The sequence below is a fragment of the Pteropus vampyrus genome, unplaced genomic scaffold (assembly GCF_000151845.1).
Source record: "Pteropus vampyrus isolate Shadow unplaced genomic scaffold, Pvam_2.0 Scaffold82, whole genome shotgun sequence".
NCBI lineage: Eukaryota > Metazoa > Chordata > Mammalia > Chiroptera > Pteropodidae > Pteropus > Pteropus vampyrus.
The window spans coordinates 7,839,071-7,856,332 of NW_011888863.1; the positions used below are offsets into that span (position 1 = coordinate 7,839,071).

At 34.4% G+C, this 17,262-nt stretch overlaps 1 protein-coding gene across 1 annotated transcript in view; it reads right to left on the reverse strand.

Annotated features, from left to right (window-relative positions):
• The window catches only part of CPNE8 (copine 8), a 174,822-nt gene that overhangs the window by 145,245 nt on the left and 12,315 nt on the right, over positions 1-17,262 (reverse strand). Inside the window, exons 2-3 of the mRNA XM_011363179.2 lie at positions 5,610-5,650; positions 2,662-2,708 (exon numbers count right to left, since the gene is read on the reverse strand). Of these exons, the coding sequence (XP_011361481.1) occupies positions 2,662-2,708; positions 5,610-5,650 (88 nt within the window). The remainder of the gene's footprint in view (positions 1-2,661; positions 2,709-5,609; positions 5,651-17,262) is intronic.

Genomic DNA, 17,262 nt, shown 5'->3' on the forward strand with positions numbered 1-17,262 from the left:
TTATCCTCCCTGATGTAAGCGCTGCACATCCATCAATGCATCCTCAGATTGCATTAGCTTTTTAGCAGCTGTGTAACACCACAGCTTCATATTAGGTTTGAGGCTAAGTTAATCTCATAGGTCATTTTCCCATCAACTGCTGGGCTTGTGAAATGAATTTTATAGAATTTTATAATGCAGGAATTTACTTACCTGCCACTTACTGTTTGTTATACTTATAAAAGTTTTCTTGATCTCTTAGAATCCTAATGTATTCTTAATCATTTAGTGCTCACTGTGTGCCAGACACTGTTATCTGTGGTTCACATTTAATCCTGACAACAACCATATGAGATAGAATCATTATCATCATTCCCCACATTACAGAGGGGGAAACAGAGACACTGAGGGGTTAAATGCACCCTCTTAACCACCACATCACACTGGCTCTCAAAATAAGGAAACTGTCATTCTCATATAGTGTATTTCACTTTTCCACCCCTTTCTTTTATCTAGCAAGTTCAATTAGCTGTTAAATACCATGGATTTTAGCTACAAAATGCTTGTCTCTTGCATCTGGCATTTCCTTTCTATTCCTGAAGATCATCCTCTAGTTCTTTACACTTTTAATTCTTTTGAAATTCTGTCCATTGAAATTGCCTCTTAACTGGTATCTCCCCATTTGTCCACCTGCTTCTACCTACTCTATACAATTCTGGGACCTATTTCTCACCACTTTCTCAATTTCTACTTTGTTTTTATACCCCCTTTGAGTATTATTCCCTCTTACTAATACTTCCTTTTCCTTCAAAGAGAAAAAAATAAACATGAAAAATACTGTTTTCTGTTACTATTTTAAAATTATGCCATTTCCCCCAAAAAGCCTCCTTCTATTTATCTTTCATTCAGAGTCAAGCTTTAGAAAATAAAGATAAATTTATAGAATTTCTTTTCATTAATAAAATAGAATGTAAAGGTTGAGATCAGATAAGGATTCTGCAAAGCAAGGTGGCCGAATAACGGGTTCTGGAGCCAGATGGCCTGGGTTGAAATCTCCACTCTGTTTTTTTACAACTGGGTAACTTTGGTCAAATCACTTAAGATTTTTGTGCTTCAGTTTTCTCATGTGTAAAATAATGATTTTAATAACATCTACCTCTTAAGGTTGTTGTGAAAACTAAATTGGTCAATATATCTAAAGGGCTCAGAACATTAGTCATTATTATTACAAAAGACCTTTAAATTAAGTAAGAAATGTATATCATTGCTTAGGTAATAGGAAAGCCTCATCATTAGGGATCTGCATTGGTCCAGATACCTGTTCCTGTACCTTATGGATCTTATCTCAGTTCCTTTATTGATTCCTTAAGTAATGTTATTTTCTGAACATTCCTAGTAAATCCTCAGCCCTATCTAGCCTAACCTATGGTTAGTTAGTTATTCCAAAGGATTGTGCCAGGCCTTTGAAAGAGAACTGTAGAGTGAAGAACAAAAGAAAAACATCTATTTGGAAAATGATCAAAGGAATAATTAGAAAAACAAGAGAGAGAGGCATAGACTCATCAGAAGACCAAAAGTAACATGGGTCTCAATAAAACAATGGCTCATCTGAGATTTTCTTTTTTTATGAAAAAGAATTTATAACACTGGATAACATTAAAGGAGGAAGGTATGGGAAAGAAAATCAGGGATGGCTGCAAAAATTGCAGTTTGGTATTTTGGCTGGTGATATTATATTTGGAGCAAAGAAGAAGCAGGCATGGTGAGTTTACATTTAGTTATGTACAATCTGACATAAATATCAAATAACCATATGGAAATGTGCAGAAGCAATTAGATAAGAGAAAATGGTGCTCAGTATCCCACCTACTATTATCGATAGGGACAATTTTTGAATTGGTTTATTCTCTCAGTTTGGGGAATAAATTACAACAATTTTTTCTTACCCTCTATCTCACAATTGAGACACTGTGGTAAAATGGCTGGCTGCAAAGCAATCTGTAGCAACAAATAGCACGAATCTCACTAGGGAAATCACACCAGAACCTGTAACCTCATTAAAACAATTCACCAACTTCCTGTGGTAACCAGCAACCACAAGCAGATGGAGATACCTCTTATTTTAATATGCTTGCCTCCCTTCCTGCACACACCCTTCCATTTGAACATAAACATACTCTAAAATATAAATTAATTAAAATAATAATTCTGCCTCCTTGCTTTTGTTTCACTAAGCAAAATATAGTTGTATTAGGAAACTGAGTTTCTTCTTTATTTTCAAATAATAAGTTACTAACTGGCAAAAAACAGATGATAGTTGATATCATTACCCCACTTAAAACGCTTAATGTGATATTTTATGAAAATCATCAGTTGACCTCTAAAAGGGAGACTAAGTCCACAGACTTCAATTACATAAGGATTGCAACACATTAAATTACTTCTGACTGGGGAAAGTACAAGTTCAAGGGTAAAATATTCCACAGGAAGGTCATAAGTCAGCCAAACATTCAGAATTATTAAAAATAAAATGTAAAGATTACTTTCATAAAATAAAGAAGAAATTCAATCTTTGGGTTTTAAAAGACTTAACTAAAAACAGGAATGTATCATCTTCATCAAACTGTAACTTACACCATATCTACCAGCACAGCGATTTTTTTTAAAAGTTTTAATTCTTACCTCTCTCCATTCTTTATTTCCAACTCCTTGTACATATAAGACACAAACTACAAAAGATGAAAATATGTATATATAAATGTCATTTATAGACATCAGATCCAAAAGTGTATAATTTATTTTTCAACTATCCAAAACAACATCAAAATTAATTCCTAATCCCTAGCCTTACTCTTGCAAGAAAATTGCTAGTAAATTATAAAATGAATGAAATATTTTATTAAAAAAAACAAAAAACAAACTATATCAGATCTTTAGAACTTATTATATAGAGAACTTGTCACATAAAAAATATAATAATTTACTAATGTCTTCTATATTATGCTACATATGTGGGAAAATTTTAAATCTATAGTTTAACAGTTTGAAATATTTCATTATGTTACTAGACATAAGTCAGAGCTTTCCCTAAATACATATTGTGCTCAAAGTCATCATAGAAAGAACAACTTAGAGTATATCACACTTTATATTTAATTTTTGCAACTCCCACCCTCAATACAAGCATATCTCATTTTCTTGTACTTTGTAGATATTTCATTTTTTACAAATAGAAGTTTTATAGCAATACTGTTAAGTCTATAACACCATTTTTCCAACAGCAGTTGCTCACTTCATGTCACTGTGTCATATTTTGGTAATTCTCTCAGTATTTCAAACATTTTATTATTATATTTGTTATAGTGATTTGTGATCAGTGATCTTGGATGACACAATTATAATTGCTTTGGGGATGAAAATATAAGACGGCAAACTTAATTGATAAATGTGTGTGTTCTGACAGCTCCACTGACTGGCCATTCCTCCATCTCATTCCCTCTCCTCAGGCCTCCCTATTCCCTGAGAGACAACAATATTGAAATTAGGTCAATTAATAACCCTACAATGGCCTCTACGTGTTCAAATGAAAGGCAATGTTGTATATCTCTCACTTTAAATCAAAAGCTAGAAATGATTGGGCTTAGTGAGGAAAGCATGTTGAAAACCAAGATAGGCCAAAAGTTAAGCTTCTTGTGCCAGTTAGACAAGTTGTAAATGCGAAAGAAAAGTTCTTAAAGGAAATTTAAAGTTCTACCCCAGTGAACACACAATGATAAGAAAGCGAAACAGCCTTATTGCTGACATGGTCTGTATAGAAGATCAAACCAGCCACAACATTCCTTTAAGTCAAAGCCTCATCCAGAGCAAGGCCTTAACTCTCTTCAATTTTATAAAGGCTGAGAGAGATGAGGAAGGTGCAGAAGAAAAGTGTGAATCTAGCAGAAGTTCATTCATGAGGTTTAAGGAAAGAAGCCATCTCCATAACATAAAAATAAGAGGTAAAGCAGAAAGTGCTAATGTAGAAGCTGGAGCAAGTTACTCAGAAGATCTAGCTAAGGTAATTAATGAAGGTGACTACACTAAACAACAGATTTTCAAGGTAGACAAAGGAGCCACATATTGGAAGACAATGCCTTCAAGACTTTCACAGCTAAAGAGAAGTCAACATGTAGCTCCAAAGCTTCAAAGGACAAGCTGAGTCTCTTATTAGGGGCTAATACAGCTGATGGCTTTAAGTTGAAGCCAATACTCATTTACTATTTCCAAAATCTTAGGGTCCTTAAGAATTACGCTGAATCTACTTTGCCTGTGCTCTATAAATGGAGCAACAAAGCCTAGATGGCAGCACACCTGTTTACCATATGATTTACTAAATATTTTAAGCCCACAATTAAGACCTACTGCTCAGTAAAAAGACTCCTTTCATCATATTACTGCTCATTGACAATGCACCTGGTCCCCCAAGAGCTCTAGTGGAGATGTACGAAATTAATATAGTTTTCATGTCTTCTAACACATCCATTTTGCAGCCCATGGATCAGGGCACAATTTCAACTCTTGAGCCACATTATTTAAGAAATAAGTTTTGTAAGGCTATAACTGCCATAGAGAGCGATTCCTCTGCTACATATGGGCAAAGTAAATTGAAAGCCTTCTGGAAAGAATTCACCATTCTAGATGCCATTAAGAACATCTGTGATTTATAGAACAGGGTCAAAATATCAATATTAACAAGAGTTTGCAAAAAGTAGATTCCAAATCTCATGTATGACTTTGAAGGGTTCAAGACTTCAGTGTAGGAAGTAACTGCAGATGTGGTAAGAAATCCTGTCAACCACAAAGGGAAGTTGCAAAAGAAAGATTAAGCATTTGCGGTAAAGATTAAGGGATAAAAAAAGTTTCACCCATTTGTCACATATGCCCTAGGAATTTTTAACACCCACAAATTATAATGCCATTTCCCAATGACCACCTCAAGAATTCTAACATCTGACAAAACTTTTCCTACATTTTTTCACATATTTGTAGAGATGGAGAGCTGGTTAACGTCAATTTTGAAATATTACAAGATTTATAAACAGTAGCTGACACATATATTAATTTTGCTGTTTTCTAATTCAAAACTTTTTGTCTTTTTTATTTTACAAGATATCTCTAATTTTCAAAATCTCTAATTAGAAATCAAAAAATTAAGCTCATAAAACATATATTTCACTTGGTCATATATGCCTTTATATACTGTTTTTATTTGCAAAAAGTTTTAAAAAAAGAAAAAAAAGGGAAAATATTACTCAGTGACTAAATCATTTAAAATCATGGCCTGTAAGGATTGTCTTTCAAATATAATTTCTACCATATGGTCATACCACAAGGCTGTACTTTCAAAGCTGAATTGTCCTACACTGGAGTCATCTGCAGTTTCGTCTTATTCTCAAAATGCTAAGCAATTCCCTCTTTAGCCAGAATACTGCCTAGAGAGATGAGGACACAGGGCTTGCGATCATTCCTCTTCTTGCTTTCTAGACTTTAAAACAAGTATTTAAACAAGAACTATGTGTTCATACAATTTTTGCAAAATCAAGTGAGTAAAATAAGTAGACTGTTTCAAAAGCAAGTTAACAGATACTTACTTGGATCAGATTTAGAAAATGTGTCTCTGTCAAGAAGATTTCTGTTGAATAAAAAAAATTTTTACATGAATATAAGGTCAAAATATTTATATAAATATATAATAAATACAAATGTGTATATATTCCATATAATGATTATACACATATATACAAGACTGAATAAAAACTTGCTAAAGATCTGCTAGTACTTATTCAAAGAACATCACTGGAATTTGGGAAGCTAAGGGGGTTATTTGTTCAGTCTTGCACTGCAGTTAGCCCATAACAAGACTCTCCACATTCTAAGATCAATATCTCTGAGAGAATTAACTTAGGTTTCCTTTTATCCCTTCATTAATAAATACAGAGATGCTCAAAAATGTTTCCTGAATTGAATTGTGAGTTGCTACTAATGCAAAATTGTTTGAGATTCAGAGCACATAATCACATTAGTCCATACAATTAAAAGGCAACAGCAAAAGCACCATCTATTGCCATTCAGGTGACATCAACTCTAATGAGTTTTATGTTGCTATTTTGGTTTGGGAATTTAAATTGAATGTACAGATCTTGCTTGAAGATTCTTCTCAGTTGAGGAAAGGATTAAAAGGTAGACAAGGCCATGATTAGCATCTACCTATTCTTTTTTTACACATATTTCAACATTTACAACAGAATTTAAAAAAACCAGAAAGTGTAAGTCTGGATTCATCTGGTGTTGGGGTTACCTTCAATGAGCAATGCAGTCCTATACTCTATGCTCATAATGATAACACTGAGTAATAAAAAAAAAAAAGTTAAGTTCACTGTGCTTTGATTAACAAGGCAGCCAATTACTAAAAAAAAATTCTATCTAAATTTTTTTCTAAAATGCGATCATTTGAAATTATATCCTCGTCTGAAAAACTTGGCTGTCAAGAATGAGGACTTGAAGTTTCCAAAAATTAAATGTGTGCTTCATATTCATTCTCCATTAATTGGTAATAATTTGTATTAGTTAAATTATATTTCTGTATTTAATAATACTTATAAGAATCTCATCTTTAAGCTGTCTTATTCCTCCACCAGGACTACGACTCATGTGCATTTATCTAGACTGCTCTTGGTATTTGAAAGGCCTTCATTTTGCATATATATCTGATATCCTTCTTTATTGCAGGTTCTCAAAAGTTATGGCTTCTGTGGAATCACTGTACACTGATAAAATCTGTTTTAGAATAGCCAACAGAACAAGTAGCACAACCAAAATAAAAATGAGATTATGTCTTGAAGGATTCCTAGAAAGAAGAGAAAATATCAGACATATTTATATTTGGAATTAAGTCAGATTCAAAGACCACCAGTCAGAAATCAAATAAAATGATCCTTCTGTACCCTATGCAGACACTGTGACTCCAGCAACGGTTGGTAAAGAGTAAATTAAAACATTTCCATTTGAGCAATTACCGTGATGTATTTTTACAAAAAGTAGTTTTCCACATAAGGGGAAATTCTCCAGGTCTTCCTGTGTCTCCAGCTTGTGTTCATTAAGTGTCCTAAAAAAATTGTAATTCAACTCTTTCTTCTGGGTTCATAAAAATCAAGGAGACATGACAGTGGAAGATAATGCAGTGTGTTTGGAACTCAAAAACTAAGTTATACACATATTTAGAAGAAAATCATGTAAGTTTCAGTGCCTTGTTTATCTTTTAACCCATTTCCCATTTAGAAAAAAAAGTGCAGCTCACTGCCAGCATTACTTTAATTTTACATAAACACACTATTTGAGGCTGAAACAAATCTGACTGGTTTTCAATGTGAAAATAAAATATAAAAACTGTTCTTAGAGTTATTTCTAAACAGTTCTTGTCTCTAATCCTAATGTAAACATAAATCAAATTCATCAAATGAATCTTCGGCTAACAACTGTTCAAGAACGATGTTAACATTATGCTCAGGAATGCTACGCTTTCTAGGATTTAACATTTTCAGCCATCAAGAATTACTATATTTTGTAAATGGAAATATCATTAATAAAACCAGAACGATATACTAGAGCAATGCAAAAATAATAATAAAAGCAAGATATTTCACGGCAAACTTTGGGGGTAAGGTTAGGACTATAATCCACAAGTCATCCAGGGTAAATGCAGCAGCTGCAAGCACCACCAGCAAGTATTCTTGGGGCAAACAGGAAATGGGTTAAAAAAAAAAGCTACGATTTTTAACCACAAACTTAAAATGCTGGATTTCTATCAATAATAAAGATAATTATTCTTCATCATAGATTTTACTGCTCACATTGATTCGTCCAGTCATTTTGATCCATAACACATAATGGTAAAGGTCAAAACCAAACAAAGAGATGGAAAATCTTAGATCCTTCTCATATGATGAGAAGTAAAACTCCATAAACTCTTCATAACAATCCCTGAAACTTATAATTTAACTTTCCCTGTACTGTCTGATGATAAATTTCATCTATACTTTGGTCATATGACTGTAATAGAATAGACCACCTCTGACTAGATTTAATTTCCAAAGACTACTTACTCAAACATATATGATTTTAAAAATTTGGAAAAGGCAAATATTCTTAAATTATATATGTGTGTATATATATACACACATACACACACACACACACACACACACACACACACACATACTGTAAAATAGCAGGGATTATCAAAACACATCATCCAGTTTGGATTTATGACAAGAATGCAAGATTTTTCACTTTCTAAATCCTACTAGAAACAAAGTACATTCACATTAAGTAAAATGAGAAAGGTATTATTGCAAAGGCCATTTTACAAAAAAAAAAAAAAATAAACAAAAAACTAAACTGACGCTCAGAGACACTGAGTAAATGAATAAGAGCAAATAACCCAGTACAGAATAATCCAATGCAGCCAAATCCGAATCTGATTTCCCTGTTCTTTACAAAATCCCTTGCAGTCTAAAGAAGTCCAGAAAAATCAACTTATTTTCCTGTGAGAGTTGGAAATGTAGAAGGCCTCAGTTATATCTATCGGTTGAGCCACTAGAGTATCAAATAAAATAAACTGTAGTTCATGGACAAACATGAAGAGAGATGCTGCCTACAGAATGAAGAGAAAGGAGGCCAAACATAGCTGCACTTAACAGAAAAATATTTTTTGTTTTCCATATGAGGTAATTTGAAAAATAGCATGAGTATGCCCTCACACAGACATACACACACACCTCACATCTGCCTTGTTTTCTTTTTTAATTTTTCAATTACAGTTGACATAAAATATTAGTTTCGGGTATATGACATAGTGATTACATACTTATATGGGAAGGCTACTTCTTCCTTCTATGAAGGTGTCATTTGCTTGAGCTAGAATGCCTATAAATTTATGTCTATAATTTTAGAACATGATGTCAAACTTCATTAGGTGAAAAGTCCTGAACGTGTCATTCTATTCTGTAAATCTATGCAGCCAAAACAAGGAACTAAACAAATTACTGAGAAGAAATTATGGAAAAATACAGTGTGTGAATTAGAAAATTTACCTGAAGAACTAACAGAATCAAAATTATAATCTGTGAATCGCCTGAGCTGTTCTAGTAAACCACTCATCCTCAAACTCCAACTGAAGTGTCTGGACTATAGACTTAAAGGAATACAACTGAAATAGCGTAACTAAACCTAAGGTCCAATCAAAGTCTAACGTGCATGAAGAAATACTGAGTTAATGGAAGAGATGTATTTCATATGAAGTCTGAAATAGGAGTAGATGTGCAAGAATTTATTAACACCTTTCTAGGACTATGCAGGCAAAAGGATCCCCTGACTACCCGCTTCTACTATTCAATCCTCATAGATATGAGTCCCTTATGACAAAGACTGATACAACAAGCTGTCCTCCCTTGATGACAATAATCAGCTAGTTCATCCGATAACCCTACCTGCTCGGATTTTATGCCCAATAAGTCACCTCCCAACTTTAAGATACTTTCTCATAAAGTCATTAGCACAGAACTGCGTTGAGTGGCCAATGTGAATGTTACAGTTTTCTTGACCATAATAGTTTTTATTCTCAAATAGCATTCCAAGACTTATACTAAACAGCCAGTTAGTATAGCCTCTTAAAATGATATCTCAGGTTTGTCTTTCTCTACCTGGAAAAGAGAAATTCTCTTTAAACTTCAGTGCAATTCTGCAAGTATTTTTCAAGCAAACACTCTATATTCAAGATCTAACTACCAAAGATACAATAAATATTAAAGACATATTCCCTTATTTCAAGAAGGCTGAATTTTACTAGGAAGACATACTTATAGAATTAACTAAATAGCAATATTGGATGGTAGATAAATTAAGCTTATTGTAGAGAGAATGAACAATAACCTAAAACGTCAAATTGATTCAGCTGCAACTAAAAAAATAAATAGGTACAAATTAGCTCTGATCTCAACTATTTTTTTACTATAATAGAAAAAAAAAAACAATTTATAGGTATGTCTATAAAATTAAAATAATCTAAATGAATATATATCTTGAATCAAGTACCTTATTTTAAAAAGCTCAAGTATCTTTTTATATTTACATATAATAAGGCTTTATTAGTGAAAAATTAAAACTTCCAATTCTTATGTAAAATGAGCATAATAACATGATCTATTAAGGTAAAAGTGATTTTTGAATTAAACTAAAATTTCAGGACTGCTGCTAACTCTCTCCTACTCAGTAAATGAAATCATCTAATAAATACTGTTCTTTGGTAGTGTAGTAAATACTGAATTTTTAAAAATGCTTTAAAGGGAAAGCAAATATTATACTACCACAATTTTTTTTAAAAAAATCTATTTTAGAAAATCTATTATGAATTTTTAAGTAAATAGTTTCAGAGTAAAGACAATTTTACTACTTGTGACCTTTTACAATGCTAATTTAACAAAATGTACAATATAACTTGTTTTAGTGAATAAGTCCTCAAACTGAAGGTATGAAGTGAATTTCAGAAAGCACTGTTACTTGTGATTAACAAGCTTTTAGACATTTAAAGGGGCTCTACTGCTGTACCCGAGTGGAATAGTTCTATTTAATTTTTAATAAGAACAAAATTATAGCTTGTAAATAAAGCTAAACGACAACAAAAAAATGGTTATATTTCATTTTCCACAGGAACAAAACTACGGCCTATAGAGCTGACCAGTGCTTTTTACAAACATTATTCAGCATAAATTTTCCACATGTTGACAGAGGACATCTCTGCATCATATGATCTTCCCTGAAAACTATTCCATATCTATAAGCAAAATGATTCTGGGTTTAATTAAAATTTAGGAAATTATTAGAAACCTTTTATTTACCTATTATTCAGTGTAGTCTCAAGACCGCTGACCACCTGCAAGGAGTTTGCTAAATACCACTGCGCAGCTGCAAAACCTAACAGGCTTGCACTTAAGCAAGGGTTCAACAGCAACTACTGAATGCGTGAAGTTTCAGTATCTAACCAAAAGCATCAGCTTTTTACACTTTATATATGGTGAGGTGTTTCATTATGGAAAGAAGAGTAAAAGAGGAAGTTGGCATTTGGGGCCTTTGCCCTAATAAGCACTCCATTAACTGAAAATACCTGAGAGTGACTGCCTTCCTGGGACTGGAAACAAGCCCCATGTCACCCAGGGCCCTTATTTTGGGCATCATATTGTCTGATAGATTGGAATTAGGAAGTTCTTGATATATATTTCAACATATACACACAATGCTTTTCGGAGATTTTTTTTAAAATAAAAACAAGGAAATCAAAACTTTTTTTAACCAACTGAACAGAAATTGTTCAAGTCTTTGGAAGTGCTTTGACTGTCAAACTTAATCTCCTCTGACTCATTTATTCATTGTTTATTTTATTCATTAAACAAACATTATCTCTGGAAATTTAGCTATATAAATTTAAGAAAAAAATATTTTTCCTGAAACTGTAATTTCTATGGCAAGGGAAAACAGATTGTGCATAGGCAAAAAGTAAAGCATAAGAAATTTTAAAAAAAGGAAGTATTTTGAAATTGATGCTTACTGAAGAGTCAAAATCAGCAGGAATCTAAGATACCAAGTAATTCTGAAGAATAGGATCATTAGAAAAAAGATTCAAATGTAATGTTCAAATATTCTTGAACATTACTTAAAAGGAAAGCCAGGCTTTTTCAAAATCTGACATATCTCAGAGTTCTGGTGTTCCTGGGCTAAAATAAATAGAAGAACTGATTGGTTTGAAATATTGTAAGGGTTACTCGCAGTGATGCAAGCTATCAGAAAAAAAGATACAGAATCCAATCCCTGATTTCGGCTCTAAAAGAGAAATACAACATTATGTTAACAAAATGGACGGGATACAAAGAGACTGAGAACAGAGTATGGGTCTTCTTAAAAACCTAAAACTCATATACAAAACTAATCTCACCATCCTATCTCATTGAAATGGCAACCGCCATGGAAGGTAGAATAATAGCCCCACACACACAAACCAGGCCCTAATCCCCAGAACCTATAAATATGACCTTATTTGGGGGAGAGGGGAATGTCTTTGCAGATGTGATTAAACTACAGCACCTGAGATGAGAGATGAGATTATCCTGGATTATCTGAGTGGGCCCTAAATGCAATCACATATAAGAAGACGGCAAAGAGAGATCTGACACAGAAGAGAGGAGGACGCGAACAGAGCAGAAAGAGATTTCTAGACTCCACTCTTGAAGACTGAGGTCATGTGCCCACAAGGTATGCCGGCACCAGAAGCGGGAAGAGGCAAGGAATGGGTGGATTCTCCACTAGACTGTCCAAAGGGAGAGCAGCCCTACCAACACCTTAGTTTCTGCTAAGCAAAAAATGATTTCAGACTGCTGGCCTCCAGCACTGTGAGAGAATAAACTTCTGCTGTGTTACGCCAACAAAATTTGTCGTCATTTGTTATAACAACCACAGGATACTAAGACATGTCCGATTCACCTCTCTTCCAAGTGAGAACCTGGTGTCGTCCTCTCTTTTCCTTCTCCCTCTCCTCTAATACTTCCCCACTTTGGCTTCTGCTTCCAGGTCCAACTATTTTCTAGACTTCAGAGATCTTAACTGGTCTTCCTGCCTCCAATCTCTCACTTCATTCACCAAGATGTCTCCAAGAGAAAATTCTCTACAGTTTTACCTGACCAAATGGCTCCATTGCATAAAACCTATTTATTACCAACAGAAGCTCCGAACTCCTTCCTTGACATAATATTAAACACCTGCTACATTCTGATCCTGGCTTTATCTCCAGGTATACCTCCATCCACATTTCATATCATAGACTCTGCTCCGAACATTTCATATATTTTGCGGTCCCTTAAACTAACATTGCCTGCGTTTTCCATACTTATGTTTTACCTATAGCATTCCCTTTCCTTGAAATTTATTCACCAACCTGATTCCTCCTGGGAAATATAAACTTCTTTCAGCCTCTCCCACTGCTGTGCCCTAGGCAGGAAGAACTGATTACTTCCTCCTCTGTGCCCCATCATACCCAACAGGAACCTATATCACAAATTCTGCACCTGCTATTTATTTACCGAGCCAGGTGCCAGGCTTTGTGCTGATCACTTTAGACAAATCATATCCTTTAGCTCTTGCCATAATACTAACAAGTAGCAATTATTATCAGAATCCATTTTCCAGATAAGATAATAAACTTCAGAGAGGTTAAATAGAGTGTCCAAAGTCACAAGAACAGTAAATGCTTAATTTTTGTAAATTTTTGATTGATTTTATTTTTTGATTGTTGTATTGGTTATATTGACTGTCCATATTATTGAGGACAATCAAATGAATTGCAAATAATGTCATCACTCACATCACTTTGGGAGCTCTTAGGAATAAGATAAAATAAAAATGAGACAGTACTAGAAAGAAAAAAATTAAATTATCATTACTTGCAGATTTAATTTTGTACCTAGGAAGAAAACAAGAGAATCAACTAATAAAATCTTTCGAAATTAATAAGATAATTCAGTATAGTGATTAGAGGCATGTTGAATATATAAGGGTCAATGATATTTCTGGGTATCAACTGTTAATGACTGTCTGATATAATTAATACATTTCGTAGTTATCTGTTGTCTTCAACTACCGAAATATGTGAAGGGCTGTACAGCTCTCTTTCACTATAATCTCGCTCCCAAATCCTATGTTACCATGAAAGCAAGTCTCAAACCAAATTCTGCCAAAAAAACTTTCGTTAGCAAGTGAGACTCAAAACAATCAGATGTTTAATCAAGTTCAAGCTCTCTGTGCTTTCAGGCACTTGGAACAGCACCTTAAGGCAGATGCAACAATATTCTGCTGACCTAAAAGATGGAAATTTATGATGAAAATATGGAGATGTTTTATGGAGCCCAGAGTCAGGAACATGGCTAACCCTATTGGAAGAACTGAACAAGAACAGAACTACAAACCTTGATAAATCTACAGAGACCAGCACCAGTGAGCAATGAACAGGGCTGCAGAGGCAGCAGGCAACAAGACCACATGCCCAGCCCTGCAGCAAAAAGGCTTACTGCAATTTTCCGGTGGCCCATCAACAGCGACATTTTAACAATAGCAGTGAGGGCTTCGTGAAGGCAACAGAGAAAGGATAGAGGGATTTCCTGGGATGGCAGCTGAGGTCATTCGCTCAGAGTTGCACTGGAGATCCTGCCCTCCAGACTCCAGACAGGGGGCACCAGGCTTGCAGAGAGGAAGCCAGGTTCAAGTATTAATACCTGGAGCAGAAAATCCAAGGAAAAACCTGTGTCCATCTTGTCTGAGTCATAGAATAATGAACATTAATGATACATGCTTTTCATATATACCTAAATAAACATACAGAGAGATACCTGGTTGGTATGCTCTATCACTGAGTAGAATTTGGGGTGATTTGAATGTTCTCCTTTGTCTTTTATGATGATTGGATTATTTCTTTGTGGGTTTTTTACAATGAACACATAGCACTTTTCTAAAAATTACAGATTTTTTAGAGAACTTTCACCATCTTTATAATGTGATCCACTGTTTTCCAACTATTTCTGTTGAATGCCAGTATAAAAATTAGTTCCTTGCTAATGACAAGAACTTTCTAAATGCTTTCTAATGATTTTTATCATAAAATTCTTTCTAGTACTCTATATGAGAAGGAACTTCTATCCTCATTTATAAACCAAAGCACAGAGAGTTTAACTCATCTATCTGTACTCTTGTAGTTGGTAATACATGGAGCCACAGTTTAAATCCAGATCTTTCAATCCCTAAACTTGTGCTCTGCTCCTTGATGCATTACACCATTACACTAATTATGTTATAATACTTGAGACAGTATATCATCATTTTCCTCCAAACTTCCTCCTGCCTACTCTAAAAGTAGTAATCACTTTCAACTCACTTGGTAACAGTGAGGTGGGCAATGAGCTCGCACATATTTTAAACAATTAGCCAAATTAGCAGTCTGTCAGGGTTTATTACTTCTCTCAGAATCAATGCATGATGTTTGCAGGTGACAATCACTTGTCCAAAAACCGAGAGCTGATGATTGTGGTAAGTCCAAAATCACCACAAAGTTGAAAGCTGAAGATTTAACGCTACTCCGCCCAACATCAGCTCAGACGTTGCTGCCATCCAAGTATCACTCCCAAAATATGTTGGTCACATGAGTAGGTTAACTGTTTCCTTGTCTCTTGCTTCTATGTTGGGAAATAGTCATGTTTCTTCAGGCTCAACATTTCAAAAGAAAATCTATTGACATGCAGGGTTGTCTCAAGTCAGCTCTCTTTAAGATTTATCAGTCAATACAAAAATTATGCCAAAGAGAAAAATAATATGCCTATAAAGGTAAGGCTAGGTTGGCAGGGTTTTGTCTTGTCTTGTTCTCCAAATTTTGAGTAATATCTTCTGTAATTTCTTTAGATCACTAGTCACTGAACAATTCAACTGTCTTCAAGAGCAACCTGAGCTTTGCAGAATCAACAACAGAATTTAAACAAGGAATTAATTTGGAAAGGAAATTTGTTTGTAAGCATAAATGACCAATCAGCTGAGATAAGGAGACTGAAAACAATTTTCTAATAAGCATCTGTGATCCTTGTCACAAATGATTAGACCAAGAATTTGTCCCTGACTCGAAAACACTCATCTAGGTCCAAAAAAAAAAAAAAAATAGCAACTATAAACCCATGCTACATACAGTTCTACAAATCTTAAAAAAAATAACAGAGTAAAACAGGCAAAGGCAATTGTTCAGCCATGTCTTCTTCATTCACCTTTGTATCTAGTCCAGTTCTTGTCCTGTGGAAATTTAAAATTTAATAATTGTCTAATACTCTTTCAAATGTATATTCAATAAGCATTGAGTTACTAAGTGACAGGAAAAGGATTTGGTGTTGAAGACTGAGATCTGAACAAATTATTTATAGTCCTTTAAGTGGACAGATTTGTCAACAAATATGTGCAGCAAAATGTGGAACATGTATAATAAATTCATTATAGATTACAAAAAAGGAGGGGAAGTCAATTCTATCTGAAGGATTAGGAAAAGTCTCCACAGGGAGAGTGATGCTCAAGCTATCAGTAGAGTCTATCAAATGAGATAACAAAATGAGGCAAAATTATTCCCACAAGAACCAAGGTGTGAGCATTGTGGCTCTCTCAGGAAAAGCAAGAGGTCTGAAATAGATTAGAGTTTAGGAGAGAGTTTAGAGAGGACAGTGGAAAGGGACAGGGTGGTAGGACATGGAGAGAAAGAGATGAGGCTGAAAAGCCAGGTCAGAGTTTACAAAATCTTTATGGACCTATTAAATAGGCAATTAAAAGGCTTTAAAGCAAGAGAGTAAGAGTATGATGGTATATTCCCTTTATGAACAGGCCTCTAGAAGCCCAATGTGCAGGATTCGTGGTAGGGAAGAGACTGGACAGATCAAGATGGGAGGTTGGGAGGGTCAACGAACTTGTGCATGGTCTCTGCTGGAGTCAGACAAGCCTGCGTCAGTCAGAAGCAGAGTGCTCAGCCATACTAGAGAGATGATGTAGAAGTAAAAGAGGCAGAAGATCAGGGCTTGAAACTCAACCGGCAGACATTTTAATGAGATATTGGGAGTATGAAAAAAGTGGTGAGGAGGACTTACTTATTCCTTTATAGTGAAGAAAACTAGAATTTCAGAAGTACCTATATGTAGTTTGAAAAATCTCTGAAGCAATTCTAATTATGATAACCCTCATTTAGAATAGCTGTTTTAGCCCATGCCCCTAAAATAAAAGTGATACTATCATATAAGAATTTCTTTTTTTTAAATCACTGCATATTACATGTGTGCTAAAAATAGTCAAGAAATATCATCACCGTGCATTAAAGTAATTCATCCATTCACTGACCTCATTGAAACAAAAGTGGCTTTGTAATTTTGTTCTTTTTTTCTAATTTTATAGTTAGAACCATTATTGAGGTCAGTGTCTCTGGAAAGTTTTGACGTAATCAGGCAGGACAACATTTTAGGTTACATATAATCAACTGAATGCTTAGATAGTTCAGTTGTTACAAGCACTTAGGAAATTATTTAGGCAATCCAACAAAACTTAATAACCAGACAAGTGTAAGAAATGATATGAGTTATGGATAGTGACTTGCTCACTTTTTACTTATGCACATGAAAACGAGTTCTGGCT